General features: G+C 49.5%; 8 protein-coding genes across 8 annotated transcripts; 6 read left to right on the top strand and 2 right to left on the bottom strand.

Annotated features, from left to right (window-relative positions):
- Positions 1–650: 650 nt before the first annotated feature.
- K460DRAFT_394877 (uncharacterized protein) lies at positions 651–6,284 on the bottom strand. Its single transcript, XM_040936020.1, has 5 exons — positions 4,799–6,284; positions 3,937–4,752; positions 1,571–3,878; positions 1,189–1,524; positions 651–1,131 (listed from the first exon to the last, which is right to left on the bottom strand). The coding sequence occupies exons 1-5, from the start codon at positions 5,957–5,959 to the stop codon at positions 974–976; spliced, it is 4,779 nt and encodes a 1,592-aa protein (XP_040787720.1). The 5' UTR covers positions 5,960–6,284; the 3' UTR covers positions 651–973.
- A 593-nt stretch (positions 6,285–6,877) lies between these two features.
- Positions 6,878–7,786, bottom strand: K460DRAFT_104187 (uncharacterized protein). Its single transcript, XM_040926514.1, has one exon. The coding sequence runs from the start codon at positions 7,645–7,647 to the stop codon at positions 7,030–7,032; it is 618 nt and encodes a 205-aa protein (XP_040787719.1). The 5' UTR covers positions 7,648–7,786; the 3' UTR covers positions 6,878–7,029.
- K460DRAFT_311248 (putative cytochrome P450) lies at positions 7,770–9,819 on the top strand. The gene is made up of 3 exons (XM_040930180.1): positions 7,770–8,045; positions 8,099–8,589; positions 8,639–9,819. Exons 1-3 carry the CDS (start codon positions 7,926–7,928, stop codon positions 9,735–9,737), a joined length of 1,710 nt encoding a protein of 569 aa, XP_040787718.1. The 5' UTR covers positions 7,770–7,925; the 3' UTR covers positions 9,738–9,819.
- Positions 9,820–11,302: 1,483 nt separating this feature from the next.
- Positions 11,303–12,753, top strand: K460DRAFT_405425 (uncharacterized protein; the record flags this gene model as incomplete). Its single annotated transcript, XM_040936848.1, has 6 exons — positions 11,303–11,374; positions 11,422–11,482; positions 11,737–11,810; positions 11,858–12,261; positions 12,308–12,403; positions 12,456–12,753. 6 exons carry the CDS (start codon positions 11,303–11,305, stop codon positions 12,751–12,753), a joined length of 1,005 nt encoding a protein of 334 aa, XP_040787717.1.
- A 614-nt stretch (positions 12,754–13,367) lies between these two features.
- On the top strand, positions 13,368–15,014 carry K460DRAFT_282594 (major facilitator superfamily MFS_1; the record flags this gene model as incomplete). Its single annotated transcript, XM_040928582.1, has 1 exon — positions 13,368–15,014. One exon carries the CDS (start codon positions 13,368–13,370, stop codon positions 15,012–15,014), a length of 1,647 nt encoding a protein of 548 aa, XP_040787716.1.
- Positions 15,015–16,022: 1,008 nt separating this feature from the next.
- On the top strand, positions 16,023–17,631 carry K460DRAFT_284790 (cytochrome P450; the record flags this gene model as incomplete). The annotated part of the gene is made up of 3 exons (XM_040928768.1): positions 16,023–16,186; positions 16,241–16,710; positions 16,763–17,631. The coding sequence occupies 3 exons, from the start codon at positions 16,023–16,025 to the stop codon at positions 17,629–17,631; spliced, it is 1,503 nt and encodes a 500-aa protein (XP_040787715.1).
- Positions 17,632–18,050: 419 nt separating this feature from the next.
- On the top strand, positions 18,051–18,786 carry K460DRAFT_405422 (trimeric LpxA-like protein; the record flags this gene model as incomplete). Its single annotated transcript, XM_040936847.1, has 2 exons — positions 18,051–18,530; positions 18,583–18,786. 2 exons carry the CDS (start codon positions 18,051–18,053, stop codon positions 18,784–18,786), a joined length of 684 nt encoding a protein of 227 aa, XP_040787714.1.
- Positions 18,787–19,097: 311 nt separating this feature from the next.
- K460DRAFT_405421 (uncharacterized protein) lies at positions 19,098–24,039 on the top strand (the record flags this gene model as incomplete). The annotated part of the gene is made up of 9 exons (XM_040936846.1): positions 19,098–19,178; positions 19,227–19,481; positions 19,529–20,182; positions 20,230–20,389; positions 20,453–20,788; positions 22,665–22,691; positions 22,883–23,143; positions 23,197–23,279; positions 23,353–24,039. The coding sequence occupies 9 exons, from the start codon at positions 19,098–19,100 to the stop codon at positions 24,037–24,039; spliced, it is 2,544 nt and encodes an 847-aa protein (XP_040787713.1).
- Between the last annotated feature and the right edge of the window lie 54 nt (positions 24,040–24,093).

Raw genomic sequence — 24,093 nt, 5'->3', positions numbered from 1 at the left:
GCAGCCCCCAAGACGAGACGCATTGCATTCAGGCCGCAGAGATTGGCCAGACGGCTACCGGACGGGTTACCCCACATTCAGCTGACCGGATGCGGCAAGGCGCCACGCCACAGCCATTTCGTCATGTCATGGCCTCACTCGAATAATTTTCAGCTCCAGTGCTGTGCTGTGCTCATACGTAACTACTAGCTGTTTGCCGTTGCAATCGCAGGCAATTCACGGCTGTATACCGTCAGTCGCGGTGCAGTAGCCAAGTGGCGCCCCATGATCCATCATCGTTGGGCTGCATCACGACCAACACGATAGTATAGTCGATGCCGCCCGCCCACAAAGAGGCGGTGCAAACAAACAGTTCCGATTCCAGCTCGTGAGCGTCCACGGTCCAGACAACCCCTGCGACATCTTGAATCGTAAAAACACACCTTCGGATTAATTAGTGTAAGACCATGCAGGTGTACATGCTCGGACGGATGGGAATGGGGATTCCCGAGAAGATGCGGCATTTCATCCCATGGTTACTGTCGAGAGCCTATTTCTTGCGTGAGGCTGTGCCTGTTAATCGCGCAGATACTACGACGACGATGCCTGTCACGGGTATGCGCATAGCTATAGCCGCGGTACGCCAACATGCACAACCGTTGGATTCCTTTGCCCAGGCACAGTCTGACAAGATTCACTAACAAAATATTACTATTACATCTCACACAGCCATTCTATCGGTATCCGACGACAATAATCGCAACCCTCGAAAGGCTGTTAGACACCACGCGTGCTCCCAACTCCGAACGAATGCTCCAGATCCGATCCCAAATGGTATATCGCGGGGAAGTGCATGCGAAAATGAGCCCCATATTTCCTGTCTGGGATGCACCTCCTCCACATTCCGGCCGCGGGTCGAGCTACGACTTTTCCCGAACCCGAACACAGCAACCAAGCACGCTGCACACTGCACAATCCACCAACCACTTCTAATCTACGCCGCATCACCACGTTGCCTCTTCTTGCTCTCCTGCTTTTGTTTACGTGCTGCAGGGCTGAAGACCGCCTTGATCTTGCGGAAGCCACCCAGATACAGCCATGTGCACACAAACACGACGGCGAAATTGAACATGATGTACGCCCACATGATTCCTGGAGCTCAAGTCAGCGCAATGCTTTCGGAAAAGGGAATTGTAAACGTGAACGTACCAAAGTCGCGCCAGATATTCTTAGGGAAGACGTTGAAAGAAGCCGCAAACGCCTCGCCCGTGGCGTACTGACAGTACCCACAGTTCCCGTCAGGCTGCGTCTGCACGTAACCACCAGACTGCTGCGCAAACTGACCAGCATACGTTTGACAGTCTTGACCAGGCGGAGGTGGGAAGATGGCAAGCTCCTTTGTTTTGCATTTGATCTCTTGGCCTCGGACCAGCAATGCCAAGAAGCCTTCGAGTAGGTACTTGAACGGCGTCAACCAGTACATCCACGATCGCCAGAACGATGGCAATCCTGCGTACGGCACGACAACACCACAGAAGGATACAACTGGCCACATTAGCACAGGAATCACGCGACAAGCTGGTAAACTTACTAAACGTGAAGAAGATGGGCACAAACAGCGATGCAAGCAACTCATTGGGACTGAAAGCAGCAATAGCCTGTCCGAAGCCCAGATAGAAAATCTCGAATAGCATCATGAAAAGCCACACACTTGCCGCCGTGTACGTATCACGTGGGAAGTTTGGTGGGAAATACCAGCAGCACCAGTAGATCGTCCCAGCAATGATGCGGTAGGGTAGCTCGCTGAGTATCGTTCCCCACACCATGGCCGTCCAAGAGTAAATCTTCGCGCTACCCTCTCTTGAAGAATAGAGGGCCCGCGAATTAAGGAACCGCGGCTGCAACTGCTGGATCAAGGGAGGCGATATTGTCAGCGTCATGAAGATGGAAAAGAGGCGGGATTGCATGTCGATCTGCGACTGGCCAAGGTTCCAGAAGGTGAAGCCGTTGAAGAGACCAGTGATGATGTGTAGGCTGGTCACGCCGATAACATAAGGTGGATCGCGCCAAATGGCGACAAAGCTCCTCCTGACAACTGCTAGCCATTGCTGGGGATAGGGCATAGCGTATTCGCGGTCATCGCGGGCTTCCTCATTCTTGGCCGCATTGCGTCGGTTGGAGATGATGTCCTGGATCTCTTTGCCTAGCTTCTCGTTCTCCGCAGACTTGGCCCACACATCGCCCCAGTCCTGACCCTTGTAGTCCGGGTTGCCGGCACCAATGGCGTCAAGCATGTATTCAGCAGGGTTGGTATGTGGCGGGCATTTCTTCGCTCCATTGCCTTCAAGGTATCCGATGAGAGTTTGAGAATCCTGGCCCAACTCGCCAAAGTAGACCGTACGGCCACCAGACTTGAGCAGGAGAACCTGGTCGAAATGTTCGAAGAGAACGGCACTCGGCTGATGAATCGTGCAGAGGATGGCTTGTCCAGCGTCAGCGAGCTTTCGCAGGAAACGGACAATGTTGAAGGCAGCGCCAGAGTCGAGTCCAGATGTTGGTTCATCCAAGAACATGAGGAGCTCCGGTTTGCTAGCCAGCTCCACTCCGATAGTGAGTCGCTTCCGCTGTTCTTGGTTCAGGCCAGAACCCTGCGTGCCGATTGCAGCCCCAGCAATGTCTCGCATTTCAAGGAGGTCAATGATAGTCTCCACATAGGCGTATTTCTCTTCCAGTGGCGTCTCTTTCGGCTGTCTCAATCGTGCCGAGAAGCGGAGAGCCTCGCGCACCGTAGCCGTCGACTCGTGCACGTCCATTTGTTCCGCAAACCCAGTTGAGCGCTGGAACGAGTTGGGGAGCAGTTCCCCATCAACAAGAAAGTTCCCGCTAACCACACCAAAATTGATGCGTTGTGCGAGCGTATTGAGCAACGTCGTTTTACCTGCGCCAGAAGAGCCCATCAACGCAGTCAGCTTGCCAGGCTTCACGAAGCCTTGGACGCCCTGCAATAATGTTCGCTCTCCTTTCTCGAAAGGAATAGTGTAGGTGACATCCTGGAAGGTGAAGATGGTTTCGTTCTTGGCAACACCTTCCACTGTGGTTTCCGACTCATCGTTGTCACTGACAGTTTGTTTCTCGATAACAGGCTCAGTCTTGCCGGCTTCCTCGTCTTTGGGCAGGCTGTTCATCTCCATCTCCTTCTCAACAGTCTTGGGCACTTGACCTCTCTTGTAGATGGTGACCGCTCCGCCACCTTTGTTGGGCTTCTGAATCTCCATTCCAAATGCTGTGAGAGCAACGAAGAAGAAGAAAAAGGCACAGATGATGCCAAAGTTGCGCCAGAGGTGGGACCTAGAGTACTGGTATGCCGCCGATATGTAATCGGACCCCGAGACCGTGAGAGAGCCGGGCGTGTTGCCCTGAATGGCACAGGACTGATACCGCTCCTGTGCGCCTGGAACTTGAGGGGCGATGAACGGCGGAACACACTGGATGTCCAGGTTATAGAATTCGTTCGCAAGCAGGGCTTCAAATCCGTACTGCAAAGGATTAACCCATCGTAACCAGGAGAACCACGGGTGCATGGATTGAGGAGGGATGAGATAGCCCGTGTAGACAACGACAGCCTGAATAGCCACACCAGTAATCCTCGTAGCAACGTCCAGAGATCCGACCAGGGCTCCGATAGCTCGGAAAAAGGCATACATGGTCATCGTAATGATCCAGAGGAATAAAATGGAGATGAAAAACTGCGACGCCGTTCGCGAGAGGTTGGCCATGAAGTAGACTACAATATTGAAGATGAAGACTTGTATGAGCACCAGCGGAACGTCGATGACTGTTTGAGCGATAGCGTAAGCGGCCGGCCGGTAGAAAGAAAAGCTTTTGTGCTTGAGCAGGATCTAAAGAATGAGTGCGGTCAGTATATGTCTCATGAATGTGGTACAGAGTGCTACTAACCGGTCGCGATTCGAATGCGGAGGTTAGTTCTGCCAGAGCTAGCAGGGCGTTGAAGAGCAGCATGAAGAAGATGACACCACCTCGAGGGAACACTCCTGCAGCGGTGTTTGGTAGATTGTAGAACAACGAGCCGACGATGAGAGCTTGGAAGAAGATTCCTCCCCACTTTCCAACAAGTGATTGCGGATCTCCAACCATCACCAAGAACTGGCGTTTGGTACACGCCGTGACCTGTTTCGGGAACGACAGCGTAAAGTTACGTTTCTTGGTGGCCTTGGTGCGAGCTTCTTGTCGCTCTTCCGCTTGTCGCTTCGTCTCTCGCTCGAACTCTGCGATTTCAGCAAGGTTATGTTGAGCCTGCTCGCTCTTGGCAAATGCATCGCCAAATTGTGCTGCGGTGCGGGGAATACGATCTTCCCAGCCGTCTTTGATTTGTCTCTCGTGGCTATCCGTTACCGAAGTCAGGAAGTCAGAAGTAGTCCAGCGATCAGGCTGTACGAAGCCGAGAGCTTTGAAGTAGTCTGCGGCGCGATCTGCTGGGCCAAAGTAACAACACCGGCCTTCGTGGATGAGGAGAACTTTGTCGAACAAATCGTACAGCGACTCTCCTGCTTGGTACAGAGCTACAGACGTTGATATCTGCGCCATATTTGTCAGGGAGCGCAAACTCTGGACGTACTCCAAGGCAGTGCTGGCATCCAAACCACGTGTTGAGTTGTCCCAACATTGTACGGAGGCCTTGGTAACCATAGCTTCAGCGATCGATACACGCTTCTTCTCGCCACCAGACACACCGCGAATGAGCTCGTTGCCAACCTGCGATGGATTAGCGAGGATGATGCACTGGAAGCAATCGACCTACTTTGGTGCCCAACGTATGCTCGATCCAAAATAGCTTGGTAACTACCCGGAGGAACTCATTCACATAGTCTTTCCGAGACTCGCCCTCATTACGCGAAGCTTTGCCGGGAGTTCTGGTCTTCAGGGCAAACCTCAAAGTGTCCCTGACCTTCAGAGTCGCATAATGTAAATCGTCTTCCGGGTTGTAGAGCACCTCACTGCGATACTTCTTCGCCATCTCTTCAGCGTCTGTACCACCATAGGTGACATCACCAGTGATCTCCTCGAACCCAAATCGCTGGTTACCGATCACCTTCAAAAAGGTTGAACAACCGGCGCCCGGACGGCCGAGGATAAGGCACATCTCACCACCCTTGATACTTCCAGAGAAGTCGTCGAGAATGGTGCGAATAGGCGGCTTGCCCGCTGCCTTACGAGGCCCTTTCGCGAACAGATTCTGGATGAGTCGTACTGGATCGAGGAAGAAGTCGCCTACCGAGGGCTGCAAAGCTGCCCCTAAGCCCATGCCCTTTACGGTTAGGTTTTTGAAGATTACACCTTGGTGTCTTGTCTTTTCCTCTTCGGATCCTTCTTGTCGTGTGCGTCCGAACATCTTGGACATCAGGTTGTGGATCTCATCTTCCTCTTCTTTGCTTACTGCGGAAGTTCCTGTATTGGTCTTGGCCAGTGCATGGCTCTGGCTTGTTCTGCGTCTCGACAGAACACGGAATATATCATCCTCTGTAATGGGCGTGGAGTTTCGTGATTGCAGCGCCGGTCTCGTAGTAGGTTCCCCCGACTTGATCGCTGCATATCGACCGGCTCCCTCATGATCGGAATCGGAAGAATCGTTCTGCAACACCTCCTCCTCCACAGGCTTGGAAGGGACCTCATTGCGTACAGACTCCGGGGCGTGCTCGAGAGTGCGATTGTCAGTTACATCTGGTGTTGGCGTGGTTTGGGTGGACGGCACCGCAGTACTGTGGCTGGATTCTGCAAACCCTCGTCCTTGTCCACCGTAGTAGCTTTCACTCCTCACATCATAGGCATTAGAGATGAATGTTCCATTTGTGTTTTCGTCTTGGCGGCTCGTGTGTGTTTGATGATGAGATCCAGAATGGGCCTGGTGTCCGCTGGCGTCTGCAGGTGAGGCGAATGGGGGTTGTTGCTCGTTCGAGGCCATTGCGATGGCTCAAACCGTGGTATCGAATAGACACACCAATGCAGCGTGGTGACAGTGTGGTAGTACCGGAAAATCTAAAAATGCAGGGCGGGTTTTGGCTGTCCAATAACTGATTCTCGAACAATGGCTGACAGCTGAGGCTGTTTGCGACGTTCGCGTAAAACTGCCGACTAGATTCCGCGAGTGAGGCGCATGTAGGCGGGGATCCGGCGAAGAATATAAAAGGATCCTCAGAGATGAGAGAAGGATTGCGCGTTCCCAAGCGTTAATACCGCCATTTCAAACTTAATCGTCGTAAGAATTATGTCTCAGTGTCGAAGTCGTGATGTCATATACAGATATTGCCAATGCAGTTAGTGGGTCCGTAGCATCGCGTCGGCGCTTCTTCAACACCGAGATGCGTTGGATGCAGCCCTTTGAGCGCGATCGATGCGCGCTTTCCTGTCAATTCAGCCTCATGAAACGGTCGGTTCGAAAATGCATTAGGAGCCCGCGGTGCCCGTGGTTTGATTTTCTGGTGTGGCGATGCACTTGTGTTGAGTCCCTCCGCTTCGTTGACTGCCTGTGAGATTTTTTGACCGAGCACCTTGGTCTGCAATCCACTCTCGCACCGAGAACGTGAAATGACAAGTATCAAAGTAAAATAGCTCCGGACGAATTTGGTCCAAGACCCTTGCATCCGCCCACGTTTGGTGCGATGCAAGACGACGCCAAGAGCTCTTGTTTGTACGACCGCTTGGCACTGCTGTTGTCCTAGTCGCTGCATTCGGCTGAACTGCTGTCTGCGGTTTCCTTATCTTGTCTTCAGCGCCCCTTCGCAGCGATTCCCTGAGCGTCGACGCTCTCTATTTTTGTGAACTTCCTGGCGGGTAGGTGGCTGTACTAACATTCGTCTATTGTCTTACGGAGGGTTGTCCATACACGTATTCAACATGCAGGACGTCTATGTCAATTAGCGCCAGTCTGCGAATCTGTCACCCGAAGTATCGCAGCCTTTGTCGCCTTCATTTTGGCTACGCGAGCGCTCAGAGCGGTAGTTCCAGTATCTTCAGGCTCTAGCTGGTTATTAATCAGCATCTTCTATTCAACATCGAGGCCACCTTTTTTGGGATACACAGTAGTGCCCTTGTTGTGCAGATTCGCGCTATACACGTGTGCACGTGCCCAGCTGGGTGTTCGTTGGAAGTAATCATACATCCACATCTGTCCTGGACAGGCATCATCTTTTTCACTATACCATTATTTAATCCTAGTCTGCGATAGTATAAATTGCCTGCACTCGTGTACTGTTCCTGGCGACTCTGCTTGTTCCCTCCCGCCCTCGCTTCGCCCAACCGGCCACCTGAAGCAACCACCTGTCGGAGCATAGTAAGCGCCGACGCACTTCCTCGGGTAACCAACCTCATGCACAGTCCCACCCTTCGTGAATGCAAGTGGTATGTTGATTGGTTGCCGTTATTTACCCAGTAAATCGGGACTGAGATACTCTGACATGCTGACAAGGCTGCATCGCTACAACGTTGCTTTAGTGCAATTGAGTCGCTACATCTTCGTGTCCTATAGATTGCAGAATCAACCTTACGTCTGGTAAACGGGCTTCGACACCGGATCGCGTCCATTCGATGGTTCTTTTGAACACCGCGAGCTGCATGTGTCAGCATGCATATGCAAGCCGCGCTTACGGTCATCGGACTAAATTAAGCGTCAAGGGTGCGAGGTATTGCCTGATTTCTTGAACCGTGCCGCAAAGTTGGGTGTGCAGCCTCATTCATGGCTCGTAGTTCTGGTGCTGCTATGTTCAACGTCGTCAGAAACACCTCCGTACTGAAAGTACCTCCACAGATTGGTAATAGCAGAACATATAGCCCTGTCAGGTCTACAGTCACTGCCGTGACGTAGTCTTCTACTAAACCTTTCGTCTGAATCAAGACTGCGTACCAGACCGAAGAGTCGTCGTCTTTCACCAATGGCGCTTTCCAGGCTGTTCATCACCATCGGAACGCCGATCATTTCGGCTGTCATCTACGTACTTTCAATCGGTTATCGACACCGTTTAAGGATCTCCCGTTTACGCAAGCAAGGCGTGGTGAGTTGGGAATCGGTTGCCCTTCAATATAACATACTGATAATGAGCTTCAGGCAATGCCTGCCGGTTGGAGCTGGTGGTTTGGGCATCTTCGCGTTCTAGATGAGAAGCTCAGTCGATTACCTCCAGATGCCAATGTGTATATGGCAATGGAAGATCTCGTGAGTGACCATGCAGCTACCGAAGTCTTCCTCATGGACTACTGGCCTGTATTCCAGCCGGTTTTAATGATATTTGGCCCCGAGCTCGCAGTTCAAGCTTCCATCAGACATGATCTTCCAAAACCCCATGATCAACAAGAGTCTTTTCGGCCAGTTGTAGGAGGTCCAAGCCTAATCACCATGAACAATGAGCAGTGGCGCATGTGGAGATCTCTCTTGAGCCCTGGATTCAGCGCATCGCATATGCTTAGTCTAGTTCCAACCATAGTGGATGCTATAGATGTGTTCTGCGAACGCTTGAGGAAGCATGTTGGTGGTGGCGTGTTCTCACTGGACGATATGGCTACTCGGCTAGCTATGGATGTCATTACTAGAACAACTCTGTAAGAGCATTGAGTGATTCACCACATTCATCACTGACCACTATCTTAGTGATACCGACTTGGACAACCAGCGCTCCGAGCACAAATTGTCGCATGCGCTGAACACCATTCTGAACTGGCATTCCTTCTGGGACCCTCGCATCCTACTCAATCCGCTTCGAATCCCTGTCCAATGGTATTACGGCCGCGTAACAGCCTTATTCATCCGTCAAGAGCTCCAGAAGCGATTCGAGGAAATGAAGACAGATAGAGCTACCATTGGCGGTACACTTGGCCGCGCAAGGAAGGCTAAATCAGTCATTGCACTCGCGCTTGAAGAGTATATCACTATGAAGCACGAAACCAACAAAGAAGCGTTTGATAGCATGGAGCTCGATAAGGACTTTGCACAAATTGCGGCCAACCAGATCCGGCTCTTCATCTTCGCAGGGAATGACTCAACTGCAACTACTATCGTATACACATACCACATGTTATTTCAACATCCCTCTGTCCTCGCTAAAGTGCGCGAGGAGCATGATGCTATCTTCGGTCGTGGTCCCGATGCCGGTGATCGCCTTCGAGATAATCCTGTCTTGATAAATCTCTGCCGTTACACCCTAGCCGTTGTCAAAGAGACTCTCCGTTTGTACCCACCTGCTTCCTCAATACGCGAAGGTCTTACGGGGGTGTCCTTGACTGATCGAGAAGGCAACGTGATTCCCACAGAACATCTCAATGCAACCATCATGCACCGCTATGTGCACGTTAACAAACGTATCTGGCCGCGGCCAATGGAGTTTCTCCCGGAGCGCTGGCTCGTTGAGCCTGGGCACGAGCTTCACCCACCCTCCGGTGGGTATCGCCCCTTTGAGCTTGGCCCGCGCAACTGCATTGGACAGACACTTGTTCTCAATGAGCTGCGCATTGCACTAATCATGACGGTTAGAGAGTTCTCCATTCGGCCTGCTTATGACGAGTGGGATGCTATGAAGCTCGCTAACGAGAGCCTGTATGGGAAACTACTAAGACAGCTGGGCTTGAGGAAGAGTCATTGTAAAACGGTACTAGGAGAACGCGCGTATCAAACGTCTAGGGCCGGTGCGCATGCCGCCGATGGATACCCATGTCGTGTGAGCTTGCTGAAGGCTGAGGCTCACTGTTGCTAATCCTACATTGAGCAATTGAGCGGAGATCGCACTAATTGTCATGTGGTGAACTTTGTTCCCGACTAAAGTAAAACATATTGGGAAGACAGACCTTCCTCTTTTTAATGAAAAAAGTGGAAAACTTCTATTTAGAAATACGTTGATACTGTTCATTGTTCAATGCCTCTCATGCTCAGAGATTATCATAACAAGGCCTCTCTCTTAGTCCATGTGATTATTGAGAGTCACTAAAGTACCAGCCGGAATTATGTACCCGCGGACAGAGATATCTGAACAAAGGAAAACCTTCTTCGAGACCGTACTGTCCGTATCCACGCTTTTGATATTGGCACCTAAGATAACTTGTATGATATTTGGGTCGCTGACAGCGACATGATAGATTCCAACACGCGTGACTTACACAGAGTACTCATTAGCCCAACTTCCGGCTTGCAATACCGCTCGTGTACTTACCAGATTGGTTAGATATCTCTTGATCCTGTCCAGCATTTTGGTCCGTAGAGTCTTGGAAGGAAGGAGGTTCTGGCCAAGTATCTTTTGTAGGGCGGAAGTTCCAACGAACTAACAGTGGTATGAGATAAGTCACTTTCGTGCCGAGTGCGATGGCTGTAAGTAGTGGAACAATACTGATGGAAATGGTTGTTCTAAGGACAGAGGATAGAAGTTGCCCCGTTGCCATAGTCACTTTAACCATGAATGAGAATCGACAAAGTTTGCGGTGTTTTGCACGTATGGTCGCCCGGAGAAGGACACAAGTGATAAAGCAGAATAGTGATTCAAAGGAAGAGAAGAAGAGGCTTGATGCTCGCCCTGAGCCCTGTCAATCGTAGAGGCGGTGTTGCAATCTGAACCAATAGAACTCAGCCACTCCTACTAAACATGATTATCTGATCATGCTGTTGGGTCAGAGTCGCTGTCCGAACATCCCTGCATCCAACTGTCGAATTTCCGGGCACCAACTCATCTACTCAAATTAAAAGGACAAAGAAATTACGAAATTCAGTGAGGCGTAGCCCGATCTCTGCATGCCGCTCAGAAAAGTTAATGCCCGCTGCAACCAGGGGGTGCATGTCACCTGCATGCAGGTAGCTACTAGGGTGCCCGTGGGGGCGCAGTAGTCAGGTTGTAAATGTCGCTATTAGTAGAACCAAAGATAATCGTTATCCTTGCTCACCATATGTACCCTCCTCATTGAACTAAAGCAACGATATTAGTTATTCTACCCTTCGGTAGACTGGACTGACGGAACCCCTTGTATAAACCAAGAGTCAGTATTGCCGCCTAAAATAGGGCAATCGCATGTTTGCCGTTCCACATAAGCTCAGCGTTCATAGTACACTTTGCATCCCGGCGATTAGTGCGCACTCCAGAGGAGTCTCAGTATGGTATTTGCCACATGATACGTGTGGGTCATATCTCTTGCGGCGGTTGTTGAGGCCCCACAGTTTCACGGAACCTTTTATATTTGACCACTGGAGTTCTCTTGGAGAACTGGACACTCAATCAGGGCCCCACATCTCCCTCTTATTGCTACGCAGGATATCTGCTTTTCAAGTTTTCTAACCATGGCTGGTGTAGATATTCCAAAATGGATGTGGGCACTAGCGGATGATTACCCATTTGCTCCACCTCCGCCTGTGAGTTTCTATCCCTCGACATGCTACCAACCACTGACTTTCAAAAGAGGGTAATCCCAAATTTCGACCATCCTAAGCGGGTTGGATATCACTCCCTCACCATCGCCTGTAGTATTTGCATTTTTCTCCTACTGCTTTTTAGCAGTGTACGTCTCTATTCGAAGAAACGACTCATCCGTAAAACAACCGTAGATGACTGCAAGTAGACTTGTAACGAATTTAGTATCTCTCGGGTTAACTTCTTTAAGACTTTTTCTGGGTTACCTTACCAATGCTCCTGCTCTCCCTCTCGCTTTTAATATTCTGTAAGGACCAAGGCACACCAGAAAATTAATTCTAGAAACTACGCTAATCTGGAAAAGTGGACAATAAACGTTCCTACGGTTATCATGCATGGGACATCAAGATTCGCAACCTTACCAAGCCTCTCCTGGTGGTAAGAAACCGCAGGATTTTCAAAACCTGTCCACTAAATAGTCATAGGTGACCTTTGTTTATCAGATGTTTCTACCAGCAACCGTCTGGCTCGTAAAAGCTACATTGATGTTCTTCATTCTCAGCGCGTTTAAACCGATCAAATGGCTGCGATCGCTTTGCTGGGTGGGTATTATAACTACTTTTACCTTCTATGCCACAAACTTCGTCATACAAGTAGTATCGTGCCGGCCTCGAGGTGGCACAGACAGAGTGTCATTCCTAGCTGGAATGGCGAGCCGTCAGTGTGCGGGGAGCGATGCCGCCATTCAGAAAATGAGCATTGCTACGGGCATTTTCGGTGTTATCAGTGATTTCTATATCCTGATAATTCCGCTTCCTGCAGTTGCAAAACTTCAAATCAGGAAGAAAAGGAAGCTTGGGGTATACTTAATCTTTTCATCTGGAGCATTGTGAGTACCTTGTTAGCGATTCTAGTATTTTTACTCACAAGAACAGAGCTTGTATGGCCAGCATCATCTCTTTGATCTTCCGAGTCCGATCGTTCGGTAGCAAGGACCTGCTCGTCGACAGTATGCCAAGCATGGCTTCGCAGTAAGAAGTTGGCTCTGCCCTCTCACAGTTTAGTGATTAATTCATTTGCTAGTATGGTCGAGCTTACGGTGGGCCTCGTTATCACTTGCATCGCACCTACCGCAAAGCTTGGTCGTCATATTCGTAATAAGCGATTTCAGTCATTGCTTGGAGAATGTACGGATGAGGTCGTCGGGCCTGAACGAGCTGTTCGGCTCGCGACTCGAAGAAAGCATGCGCCCGGTGGTCTTTCCGAGCTCGATTCCATGAAGACTTTTGGAACTACTGTAGACATGACTGTTACGAAAGATCCCTGCTCGGTGAAGGATTCGACAGCCAATGCCTCGCCAGACGGAACGTGCATATCATAAGAGAGCATTTCGTTAATGGAGGAAGGCATGAATTTACCAGCTTTAGCAATCAAATCTTACCATATGAGAGAAGTGGCATCAGATTCCCACAGATTCAACTGACTATCTCCACCTGACGATAATAACGGACTGGCGCTCGTCTCCCCGGTTAAATGTAGAATATCCTGGAAAGGATTGGAATCCAAACCAATCATTACCGCATGACTCGATACCGACACTCAGGGTGCCTATAGTCAAATACTGTGCCTCAATTTGGAAAATGTACGTCGGTACCCATGTCACGGCGTAAAAATTGGGTGTGCAGAGCCAAGTTCATTGCTTGCATATCCAAGCGCGCACCATGTACCAGGCCTGTAATCGGCGGGCAATTTGTGCAGGGTACTTCCAGGGCTTATGGAAGACACACTGAATTTGGCACGGGTAGAGGTTGAAAAGTCTTGGCTCGCTGTGAATGCTATGTTTTACCGAGAGCAAGCTCTTTCAAATCTACTTCGAAAAGTTCTCGTCCTACATTCATTCATACATTTAAGTTCAAAAACAACTCAGCTTTACAAGGAGTTCCTAGCCAACGTCAGCCTGTGTCGTTAATCGCCGCACAACCTCTCTCCGAAATCATGTCCACAGTTGTGAAACCTGAGAGCAATCCAACGCCATTGAACACATCCGACACACCGAAGCCCAAGGGACTGGCATTCTGGCTGGTCATTTTTTCGCTGTGCTTGATAGCTTTCACCTCGTCGCTTGATGGGTCAATCATCGCAATAGCCCTCCCGGAGATATCCACGGCGCTCTCTTCAGACGACAAATACATCGGTATCGCGAATTGCTTCGTTCTCGCGCAAACCGTTGTGCAGCCTGCTTTCGCGCAGTTTTGCGACGTTTTCGGTCGACGGTGGCCAATGATCACCGCAGTGGTGATCTTTGCGGTGGGTAGCGGCATTGCTGGCGGAGCAAACGATACAACGACTATGATAGCGGGGCGTACAATCCAAGGGCTTGGGTCCGGTGGTATCATGCTGATGGTGGAATTGATTGTTTGTGATCTGGTGCCGTTGAAAGAGCGAGGGACTTACCTCGGTGTCGTACTGTCCGTCGCAGCCCTTGGGGCTATTGCCGGCCCTATCGTCGGCGGTGCACTGGCGGAGAAAGATTGGAGATGGTGTTTCTTCATCAACCTGCCCATCTGTGCGTTAGTCCTCCCCATACTCGTTGTCTTCCTTCGTATCCGCCATCATAAAATCTCCTGGTCCCAACTTCTCACTCGCATTGACTGGACTGGAAACGTGATCTTCATCGGATCCATTTGCGCACTTCTTCTAGGCTTAGTCTACGGTGGTACCATTTACCCATGGTCATCGTGGCGTATCATAACACCTCTCGTTCTCGGGACGATGGGTTGGGTTGGTTTCCATTTTTACGAGACCAAATGCCAAAACCCTTGCGTACCACCACGCGTATTCGCCAATCGTACCTCTTCCGCAGCATTCTACATGATATTTGTTACCTCAATGGCATTGCAGTGGGTGTGCTTTTTCTGGCCAGTGTACTTCATGGCGGTTCGAGGTACCTCACTCATGGGCACGGGCGTCAACTTCATGCCCTTCATGTTCCTCCTGATTCCAGGATCAGCAGTCGCTGGTATTATATTGTCAAAAACCGGACACTATCGCAGGCTCCATCTCATTGGGTTCGTGCTTAGTACGATAGGACCAGGACTCAATACGCTATTGACGGCCGACACGCATGCTGGAATATGGGCAACCTTTCAGATCATCGACGCGGTTGGAAGAGCTATGATTCTTCCAACAACACTCCCTGCTGCACTTGCCGCCCTCACGGAAGAAGACGTTGCAGCAGCTACAGGCGTATATTCTTTTCTACGTAGCTTTGGTTACGTCTGGGGGGTCACTATCCCTGGTATTATCTTCAATAACTATTTTGACCGTAACAGGTTTAAAATATCGGATCCCACCGTCCGAGAGGCTCTAAAAGGAGGAAGTGCATACCAGTTCGCTACAGGCCCCTTCATTCACTCGTTACCTATAGTCACACGAACTCAAGTTTTCACGGTATACCTAAGTGCGCTGAAGGCGGTTTGGTTCGCTGCTATGGCATTCGGAGCTTCTGGCTTTATTGCAGTGGCACTTGAGAAACATGTTCCGCTCCGAACGAGTCTTGACACACAGTACGGGCTTGATGCGGAAGGGAAGAGGCAAGATATGGAAGTTGTCAATGAGCGGACCGAGAAAGAGAGAGAATAATAAGTGAGAAAGCTCTCAGTCGTAGGGTATAAGGTTCAATGAAATCACCACCACATTAAAACCTTCTATCTTGACAGGCTGCAATGTGTGTATGAAACCTATAATCAAGCAAGTATAAAATCTCAAAAGGTATATTTCTTGCACCAGTGAACACGGAGACACATGTTAGAGTACGAATCTATTCCAAATTGACGAAAGTCAGCAAGCTCTTGATACTTGAATCAGCGCATGTCTAAATTCAGAGAGGTACATGGGCTTGAGGTCCATGGGTGTGGACTGAACGTAGGAAAATTGGATCTGGTTAGCGCGGCCTTCCATATTTGCTGATAATGAAGGACTAGCACAGGCTTACCAGAGGTAGTATTAGTCCCCGATATACTCGGGGTTTCGGGCTTCAAAGAGCCTATAACAGCTCTTGGGTTGATATCAAACCTACGGCCCCTGTTGACCGTCAAATCAATCACTTGCCGCAATCATTGATCGCTCTGCGGGGATGTGCGGACGACATGGTACGGGCCTTAATAACCATGTACGCAGGGTCACAATGGAGGCCAATTTTCGGTGTCATGCTGTCCGCAACGCCACTTACCTGCATTCAGGCAACAAGATGTATGTAAGGATTATGCTATTAAGCATGCAATAAACGCGGCTTCTAACGAACGGGAGCAGCCATGCGGCTGCTCCCACATTCGTTAGTGTCCACATATGGAGCTGATCAAAGGACGAGTCGATTTCCAGACTGAAATTGGAAAGTGGGCAACAGCTGAATCTCACTGCGGCTTTGTGGCGAAGTTAGCATCGGGGAATACACAGCATACCGATCTTGTAATGAAGGGTATCGCCTACACGAGAATCTGCCACCTTGAACACAGTAAGATGTATCTGTTACGATGTATTTGAACTCGCACCGGCCCAAACACTGAATTATCTCAATATTGATCATCGATCATGTTTGAACATCGCCAAGTTCTCTCTACTTTTCTCACATCCCATTTAGCCCTTTGTAGTATGATTGTTTCACTCACAAGCTGCATCCTGGTCATAGGACGATTCGTCCGGTCACAGGATCGACTTCGGGAGCCGCCATGTGTACCACCATCCATTCCGATTCCTCACATTGGACACTTGATTGGTATAATGAAACGAAGGATGCAATACTTCTCGGACATTGGGTAAAGGCCAATTATGAATTACTATAAGCGTGATTGTCATTGACGATCTGGCAGTGTAACATTACAGGAGCCAATAGCGAAGATCTCCATTCTGGGCACCAATTTTTATATTATCGGATCAGTGAAAATAATGCCGTTTATCGAGCGTCAACCCCGAGTATTGTCTTCGCGGTCGTGGTTTGCGAAATTTGTCTGCACGCTAGTTGGTTGCAGCAAGCGCTCCCTTGGTAACTTCGAGGCCAATTTGGGCGCTACCACGGAAGGAGACTCAATGCTTCTAGAGGGTGTAAGAACTACAAAGCGCATTCTCAACTCGAAGACCGGAGCAGATATGAACTACGACGCTGCAAGAATCGTCAGTGAGCGATTCAAGACGATGGAAACGCCGAATCCTGGCGTAGAGCTAAATCTTTTCGAGTGGGTCAAACACGAGATTCTGTACGTGCTCAGTGAGAGTACGTATGGTCCAGAAAACCCGTTCTGGGATTCGGAAGTAGAAGCAGCGTTTTGGTATGTCACTCAGCGTGTAACAATAGTATATCCGCTTACACATGGAATCCAGGGAATTTGAGAGAGATACCCTCGCGCTTTGCGTGACCAGTTTCTTACCAAAGTGCATTGTGTCCAAGCTATTCCAAGGCATGAGAGGTCGTGAGTTTATCGTCAAAGCGCTCGACGAGTATTTGCGTAGTGGTCATCTCGTCAGAGGTTCACCAATCGTCAACGCTCACTACCCAATTTTCAAAGCGAAGCTCGATGACCGCGATGTTGCTCGATTTGAATGCGCAAGTGCTCTTGGCTCTTTCGCTAACACAGTTCCTACCTCATTTTGGACAATTTTCCACATTTTCGCGGATGCGAACTTGCTCACGGACGTTCGCAACCAGGTCTCGGCTATCACGACTACGGTCACATCGGAGGACGGAAGGTCTATCCATCGCATCGATTTACGCCGATTACGTACTGCAACGATACTGTTCTCCGCCGTCGAGGAAGTATCGCGCTACCGAGCTACTGGCATTGGTGTTCGACTGGTTACTGAGAACATTGTCGTTGGTGATGGAGATAACCGCTACTACCTCAAGAAGGGTGGTTGGCTTATTATCGCAAATCAAGCTTTGCATTCCGATAAGAATGTATGGGGCAAAGACGCGGACAAATTTGTCGCTAGTCGCTTCAACGAGAAAACGCCACATCTTTCTTTTCGGGGTTTTGGCAATGGTGCTAGTGCGTGTTGTGGGAAGAATCTTGCGTTGTACCATATCGCTAGTTTCATGGCAATCATGGTCATGCGATATGACATTTCGCCGGTTGAAGGCGTGTGGAAAGAGCCCGAACAGGATGGGAGAGACACGGCGGCGCAGGTGGCCGGACCAGTGCATAAGCCTATGGTCAGAATGACTTTGAGGGAAGATGTTAAAGCGACTTGGGACTTTAGCTTCTAAATTGGGTCACATCTCTTCCATTTGCAAGCTGTCATAGAGTCTTTTCAGAGCACACAATAGACACAGAAATTATACCTAGCCTCATTGTTGCTTGGAACCCATGTTGACAAGATTACGATGATATAATCCTTGAATCGCTGAGAGAAAGCCTGTCAGTTTTGGTACTGTAGAGGTTGCAATGTACAATTCGATCGCGAAATGAGCAAAGCACTGAGAACTAGCTCATAAAATGTAGCTGATGATGTGTGTTAAGTGTTGGTGCATCTCTGTATGAAGTATGAAGTTTAAGGGAGATACGGGGTTCATGGTCACGTGCTTCGGCGATACGCTACCTCCGGGACGCGTCAAGCGCGTCTTCAAATGTCTCAAGCTTCACTTTACTTAACAACAAGAAACGTTAAGGTCTGAAGATTCTTGCAATGTCAGCACAGCCAAATCCAGCACGGTCTGCGCCCGATCGCCGCTCTTCGACCGCCCCGAAGCGTACCTCACTCCTACCGAAACCCTCATCGATTACCCTCGACGCATCCGTCCTCGTCGCACAGCACGCCCAGTTCACTGGTACGCAGCCGATCACCATTGGCCCAAACTCGGTACTTCATCCACATAGCAAGATCAGCAGTGCGCTCGCGCCTGTAGTTCTTGGTGAAGGATGTGTCGTATACGAGAGAGCGAAGATTGGTGTGGGCATGGGCGCCGAGTTAGATCATGAGAGTAGGCGGAGTAGCATGGCTTCAGCTAGAAACAGTACAAGCGCAGGTTCATTGAGAGGTGAGGGTACGTTTTTGGGTAAGAATGTGGTGGTGGAGTCCAACGCCATCGTAGAGGCTACAGAGATTGGTGAAGGTAGTGTGGTTCAAGTAGGTGCAGTGTTAGGAAGAGGATGTATTATTGGAAAGGTAGGCAAACCCGCACACGTCACTAACCTGTGAAATGACTCATCATGGATAGTATTGTACCATCTCGGCTGCCTCGGTCATCTCTCCATATACACGTTTGCCTGATTACACGGTTGTTTTCAGCGGCTCTGAGCAGCGCATCGACAAAACGCTGCAACTACGACCTGAGATACTGGACGCGAAAATGGCAGTCCATACAAAACAGCTGGACATGTTCAGAAAGCTCATTCCGAACAATGTTGCGAAGTGGACATAGAAGGCAGCCGCCAAGACCTAGGCGGACATGAGAGATGCCTCCAGGGCTGTTCATGGGATCTTCCAACCGCGTGGCCATAGGAGCAATGTGGCTTAGTACAGTACTTGGCGCGGAACTCAACGTCGTTTCCAGCGGCAAAAGTCCTGAATTAGGCTCGGAAGTGTTGGTACCGGATATAGGAAGCTTTCATTGGCCAATATTGTTTTAGGCATACCGAGGGGCTGAGCGGGCTGTTTCATCGTCATCTGTTCGTGATACGAGTATACTTTACGCTCCCAGCCATAGCTGTACCAACATCTAAACAATCAAAAATGGGCAGCGGTTCTTGCCGCTACGATTGTTCGGACTCACCCACAGAGCTATCACCATATCCAGATATTTCAGGTATCGGTGTACGTATCAAACCGTTCATTAGTTGCATGACCCTAACCCCTGCGTAGGTCAGTCTCTCATACACTCTCACTGCTGGATTATCTCTGCTCATTGTTCTCATCTACTATGTCTTTATATATCGCCCAGATATACGCCCTTTTGGCGACCCAAACAAGCAGGTCACAACTCATGACAAACGTTTTACAACGAACCCGATAGATAGATATTTTCTCAGCTGGAGACTGAAAAGAAGTCATCAAGGTTCTCATTGTGACTGGAATGACCCGACCTGGAAGGATCGCACCGGCAATGCCCTTAAACATGTACACCAGTCAACCAACTCGTAGCTGGAGTTCGCTAATTAGAATAGTGCATGTTGATCTTGAGTGACTTTCAATTAGTCACGGGCCTATCAATCATAATCAGCGGATTCACACAGCTACGGTGTGGCATATCAATATACCACTGGCACAAAATCGTTCAGCTAGCTTGGTTCTCAAGCATTACCCACCTTTGTTGTTTGACCTTCCTTCGCGACCACTTCCGCAAGCACAAATTGGCACAATTTTGGCGAATACCCGGTATGGTTATACTGGTGATCCTACTCACCCTCGCCCTTATTCCTACCGCGCAGTATACATGGTATTTCGATGACAAGATAACCCGCGAGGATGTTATACTATTTGTTTCCAAGCCTGCCATCTGTTCGTTCTTACCACATCAAAATCCGACTGGCTTCAATAATAGGGCAGGGAATCAGCGCGCGGGGATCTCGATAACTCTCCTGATCATCGGCATGTTTATTCGTCTTTGTCAGATTTATCAAGCATCAACCGACGCGTACCTCGCGCTGCGTGATTGGTGTAGCACTTGCTCAAGGAAACTGCTGAGGAGAATCCACAGCTGGAGCAACCTTGACTCGCCGTTACCTGTCTTCTCAACAATATTTCTCTATCGTCCCTTGCTCGTAGTCTTTCTTTGCTATCAGATCCTATTCAATGTGGTGTCATCGAAGGTCTTCGAGGTAAACGTTCTTCATATGCTTGACGGACTGTTGCTGACAAACTAAAGGTCTGGTGGCTTGCAGTCAGCTATGCTTGGGGCGCACTAAATTTGTGGTACCAAAAGTACGATATTGAGCCCGAGAGTCGGGAGTGGACATTCGGGCAAGTCATCGCAATTGTGCTCCTATTCGCACCAATCGCCGCTCTGATTGAGGGTTACCTAACCAGTTAGTCAAGCACTGCAGCTGCAACCATGTCTTGAATACCACGGGCTAATTGAAATTATCTAGACGTCTTACCATCCCCGCCTCTGGGCCAACAAAATATCCCCGAGGAGACACACTGTTTAGTCTTACAACCACGCATTCTCTCATCGCTCCATCGACAGGAAGATCCAATTCAGGCCCCCGACTTCCTCGAACATGATCCAGACTATGACTTTTACAACATTTTTAGTTTCTCTACCCTCATACACGCAACACTGTTCACGATTGCACAAATATGCATTTGGACAGTAATCCTCCTTGCATCCGGGGTCTTCACGCCGCTAGATGCATTCATTATCTACACGCCATACACCTTAGCAATGTCTTTTGCGACCTGTGTTCTCCTCTCGCTCATTCTCAGTAAATTGGAGCCTCGCTCGCGGAAGAGACGTTATTTTTTGAAGGCCGTGTATTTCTTTCTCTACTTTGCCATGATGCAAGTTGGCGTTGTAACTGGGTTCATGGGGCTGCTCTTTGGGTTTGACATGTGGCTCAGGCTTGGATATCTGGGGATTTATGTTGGGTTATCTTGCTGGCAGGCTCATCGGGTACAGCGCTGCCTGCATAACGGCCGTGATGGTCTATGGCGAGATGAGTGAAGGAAAGGAGAAGAGAAGAGTTCTGGGCCTAATGTATTAGTAGCTTCCTTTACATCTGTTAGTAGCCAAGTCAGGGAAATGCGCGAGATGTTTACACTTAGGAAGAGCGCATCGAATGAGCTATTGCGAAGAAAAAAAGAGTAATAGAGGGTTTCAAGGTTGCACCAAAGAAGGCAGTGCCGCCTCTTTCCTCTTGATGACAGCCTGCTCCCATTCTGAAGATTGATAGAGCTAACATGATTGGGTCGAAAGGTGATCAGCGCCTTTTGAACGCATTCTTCGATTTTACCTACGGAAGCTTGAGGATAAACTCCATCTACTATCACTCATCGGAAGTGCCGCATGTGCTACATGAGTATGAGCTCGAGCAATGTTCCTTGGAAGGTATATATCAATGAATTATTCGGTTACAAGGTTGCGTGTGAAGCTATCAGCTCCGACCCGTTGCTACCCTCGATGAAACTCCAGCTCTGGATTTAAGCCGCACTCGATTGGCAACCCCAAAATGACGGTTCTGTACTCCTCCCTTGCTGCTTTCGCAATGAGAAGCAGTTGCTCGCCTATCTTTGATACGTGACGATCTGTCGACTCTCCTAGTGCCACATGCGGTTCCTTGATCTGTCCTATAATCTCCTTGACAGGTTTCATCACTTTATTGAAGTCCCTCTCTTTCTCAACCACCCAAGTGTCCATCATCCCATCCAGGATGGCTTGATAGGGACCATCAGCAGCACACGAATGCTTTTCCAACGCCTTGCTGACGATATCATACCTGGCCGGTCGTATGGGAAGCATCAACTTCTTCGCAGCATCGTAAGTGTCGTTCATCGGGCTAAAGAAGAATTTTCCTCTTCCGTCTTTGCCCGCTCTTGTCAGAATAGCCTACAACAGATCCATCGGAAGCGATTGGATATCATGGAGCTCTCGCATATGCTTGGGCTTCTTCTCGTCGAGGTTTCCAGAACATTTCGCTCTCCTCGCCCGATGCCTGATTGCGCAGTTGCTTGACAGAGTTGTTCAATTTGTTGTCCATGGAGCATGTGCTACTAATTAGTAGAAGCGGCGTATGTTCGGATAACTGCAGATACGATACCGGTACCGGCAAGCCGGTGATAGTCCGGTGAAGACTGAAATAGAAACGCTAACCTGCATAAAGATTGTTCTTGTGACTGATCAGACTCCTTAGCGTGAAAGCAACACTTTCATGTTCAAAGAATGATATGTTGAAATTCGACTGTGAAGCAATTCAGTACCCTCAGATTGATTTATTATTCCCAATCCTTAGTCCAGAAGCTTCTCAGTTGTTGTGAGGTGGAAAGGAATGAAAGTTCAGATTCGGACTCTGGCAGGTGAAAAGCTCATGGGTGCGACAGAGTTATCGTGACATACGGCGACCATCTTTCATCTCTTAAGCCCAACATGGTGTCACAGTATTTGGATATGACGGCGTTTGTAGCCCTAATCTCTGGTCCCACAACTTGCGGCCAAATGCAGCCTATCGGAGATTGGCCGGGCCGGGTGCTTGGCGTAATTCTCGAACATTCTGCCTCGAGCTCCCATTCTTCCTTCCACCTACTTCAACCTGACAATTCCTTCAACTTCACAAAGTCCATTGTCACGACTGACACCATATACAGCTCTGGGTGCAGCTGAGCTAGCTTTCGGTAAGTAATGCACTGGAATCCACCCATTTTTCGATTGTATGATGAGACACACGCTGGCACCAGTCTGAGAAGACTTGTACTCTTTACATGCGGATCAGCTACTTGGACTTCAAGTCTCCCTCTGACACTACATATGAAACTCTGTTGTTACTTGACAATTATTGAATCTTACAACTAATTCACTCTGGCAGTCCGTACCCGCCCAAAATCGCGCTCCGCATTCGCTACCATGGTTCTACACAACCCGAACAATTGGCATTGGGTCAACAAGGATGTGTCGGGCTGGGCGCGGGAGTATCTTGACAAGGAGCTTGGTCAGATTTCTGCCGAGCATGATGGTGTAACAGCCAAAATCGACAAGGTCGTGAGCATGGACGGAGATGTGGACGTGAGCCAGCGGAAAGGCAAGGTCATCACAATCTTCGACGTGAAACTCAAGCTAGAGTACTCAGGTATGTGAGTGTTTTGTTCTGTTCTTCCTTCGCGTGCTGACGCAAGTCGGCAGGCAAGAATGAGGAGGGCGAGGAAGCCAGCGGAACTATCACAGTCCCCGAGGTTGCGCATGACACAGAGGAAGATGAATATGTCGTATGTTCCTCCACTAACAGTCATCATCTTGTTGTCAATTCAGTAGTAAACGCGCTGACTAACTTTGCTCTAGTTTGACGTAGATGTCTACTCCGAGGACAGTAGCAAACAACCTGTCAAAGACCTGGTTCGATCCAAGATCTTGCCGCAATTACGCACAAGCCTTGCAAAGCTTGGCCCAGCGCTCATGGTGGAGCATGGAAAGGATATTCAGCACGCGCCAGGTGCAAATCCCGCTAGTGGATTCTCGACACCTAAGGTATATTCGAGCTCGAGTGTCAATAAGTCCACCGGCTCCAAGTCTGGCACATCTGGTTCCCAGACGAACAGCTCTGGCGCGGTCGTCAATGTGACCACAATCACCGATAGTACTGAATTCCGTACCGATGCTGCCAACCTGTTCCAGACATTTACAGATCCGCAACGCATTGCCGCGTTTACTCGCTCACCACCAAAGAACTTCACCGGAGCTAAGCCCGGAGGCACGTTTGAGCTGTTTGGCGGTAACGTGAGTGGAGAGTACACTGAGCTGGAGGAGCCAACGCACATCGTCCAGAAATGGCGGCTAGCACAATGGCCCGCGGGACACTACTCGACACTCTCCATCTGGTTTGATCAGAATGACGTTGATGCTGTAACGGTCATGAGGGTTGAGTGGAAGGGTGTTCCGGTTGGGCAGGAAGAGCCTACGAAGACCAATTGGGACCAGTACTATGTCCGAAGTATCAAGACTACCTTCGGCTTCGGCACAGTGCTGTGAAGTAGTGTGAGGTGTTGGCGTGGAAACTTCGTAATGGAGCATAGGGCGTTTGGA

This window comes from Cucurbitaria berberidis, assembly GCF_010015615.1.
Source record: "Cucurbitaria berberidis CBS 394.84 unplaced genomic scaffold K460scaffold_3, whole genome shotgun sequence".
NCBI classification, from domain to species: domain Eukaryota; kingdom Fungi; phylum Ascomycota; class Dothideomycetes; order Pleosporales; family Cucurbitariaceae; genus Cucurbitaria; species Cucurbitaria berberidis.
The sequence above is the reverse complement of the archived record's forward strand: the minus strand, read 5'-3'. Positions and strand labels throughout refer to the sequence as shown.

Excerpts from the sequence above, each read along its gene's own strand:
- K460DRAFT_394877 (XM_040936020.1), bottom strand. The coding sequence starts at position 5,959 with ATGGCCTCGAACGAGCAACAACCCCCATTCGCCTCACCTGCAGACGCC. Across the intron at positions 1,525-1,570 it reads GCCCATCTTCTTCACGTTTA|TTGTATCCTTCTGTGGTGTT; the intron begins GTAAGTTTACCA and ends TAATGTGGCCAG. Across the intron at positions 1,132-1,188 it reads GAATATCTGGCGCGACTTTG|GAATCATGTGGGCGTACATC; the intron begins GTACGTTCACGT and ends CTTGAGCTCCAG.
- K460DRAFT_104187 (XM_040926514.1), bottom strand. The coding sequence starts at position 7,647 with ATGACCGTAAGCGCGGCTTGCATATGCATGCTGACACATGCAGCTCGC.
- K460DRAFT_311248 (XM_040930180.1), top strand. The coding sequence starts at position 7,926 with ATGGCGCTTTCCAGGCTGTTCATCACCATCGGAACGCCGATCATTTCG. Across the intron at positions 8,046-8,098 it reads GTTTACGCAAGCAAGGCGTG|GCAATGCCTGCCGGTTGGAG; the intron begins GTGAGTTGGGAA and ends AATGAGCTTCAG. Across the intron at positions 8,590-8,638 it reads GTCATTACTAGAACAACTCT|TGATACCGACTTGGACAACC; the intron begins GTAAGAGCATTG and ends CCACTATCTTAG.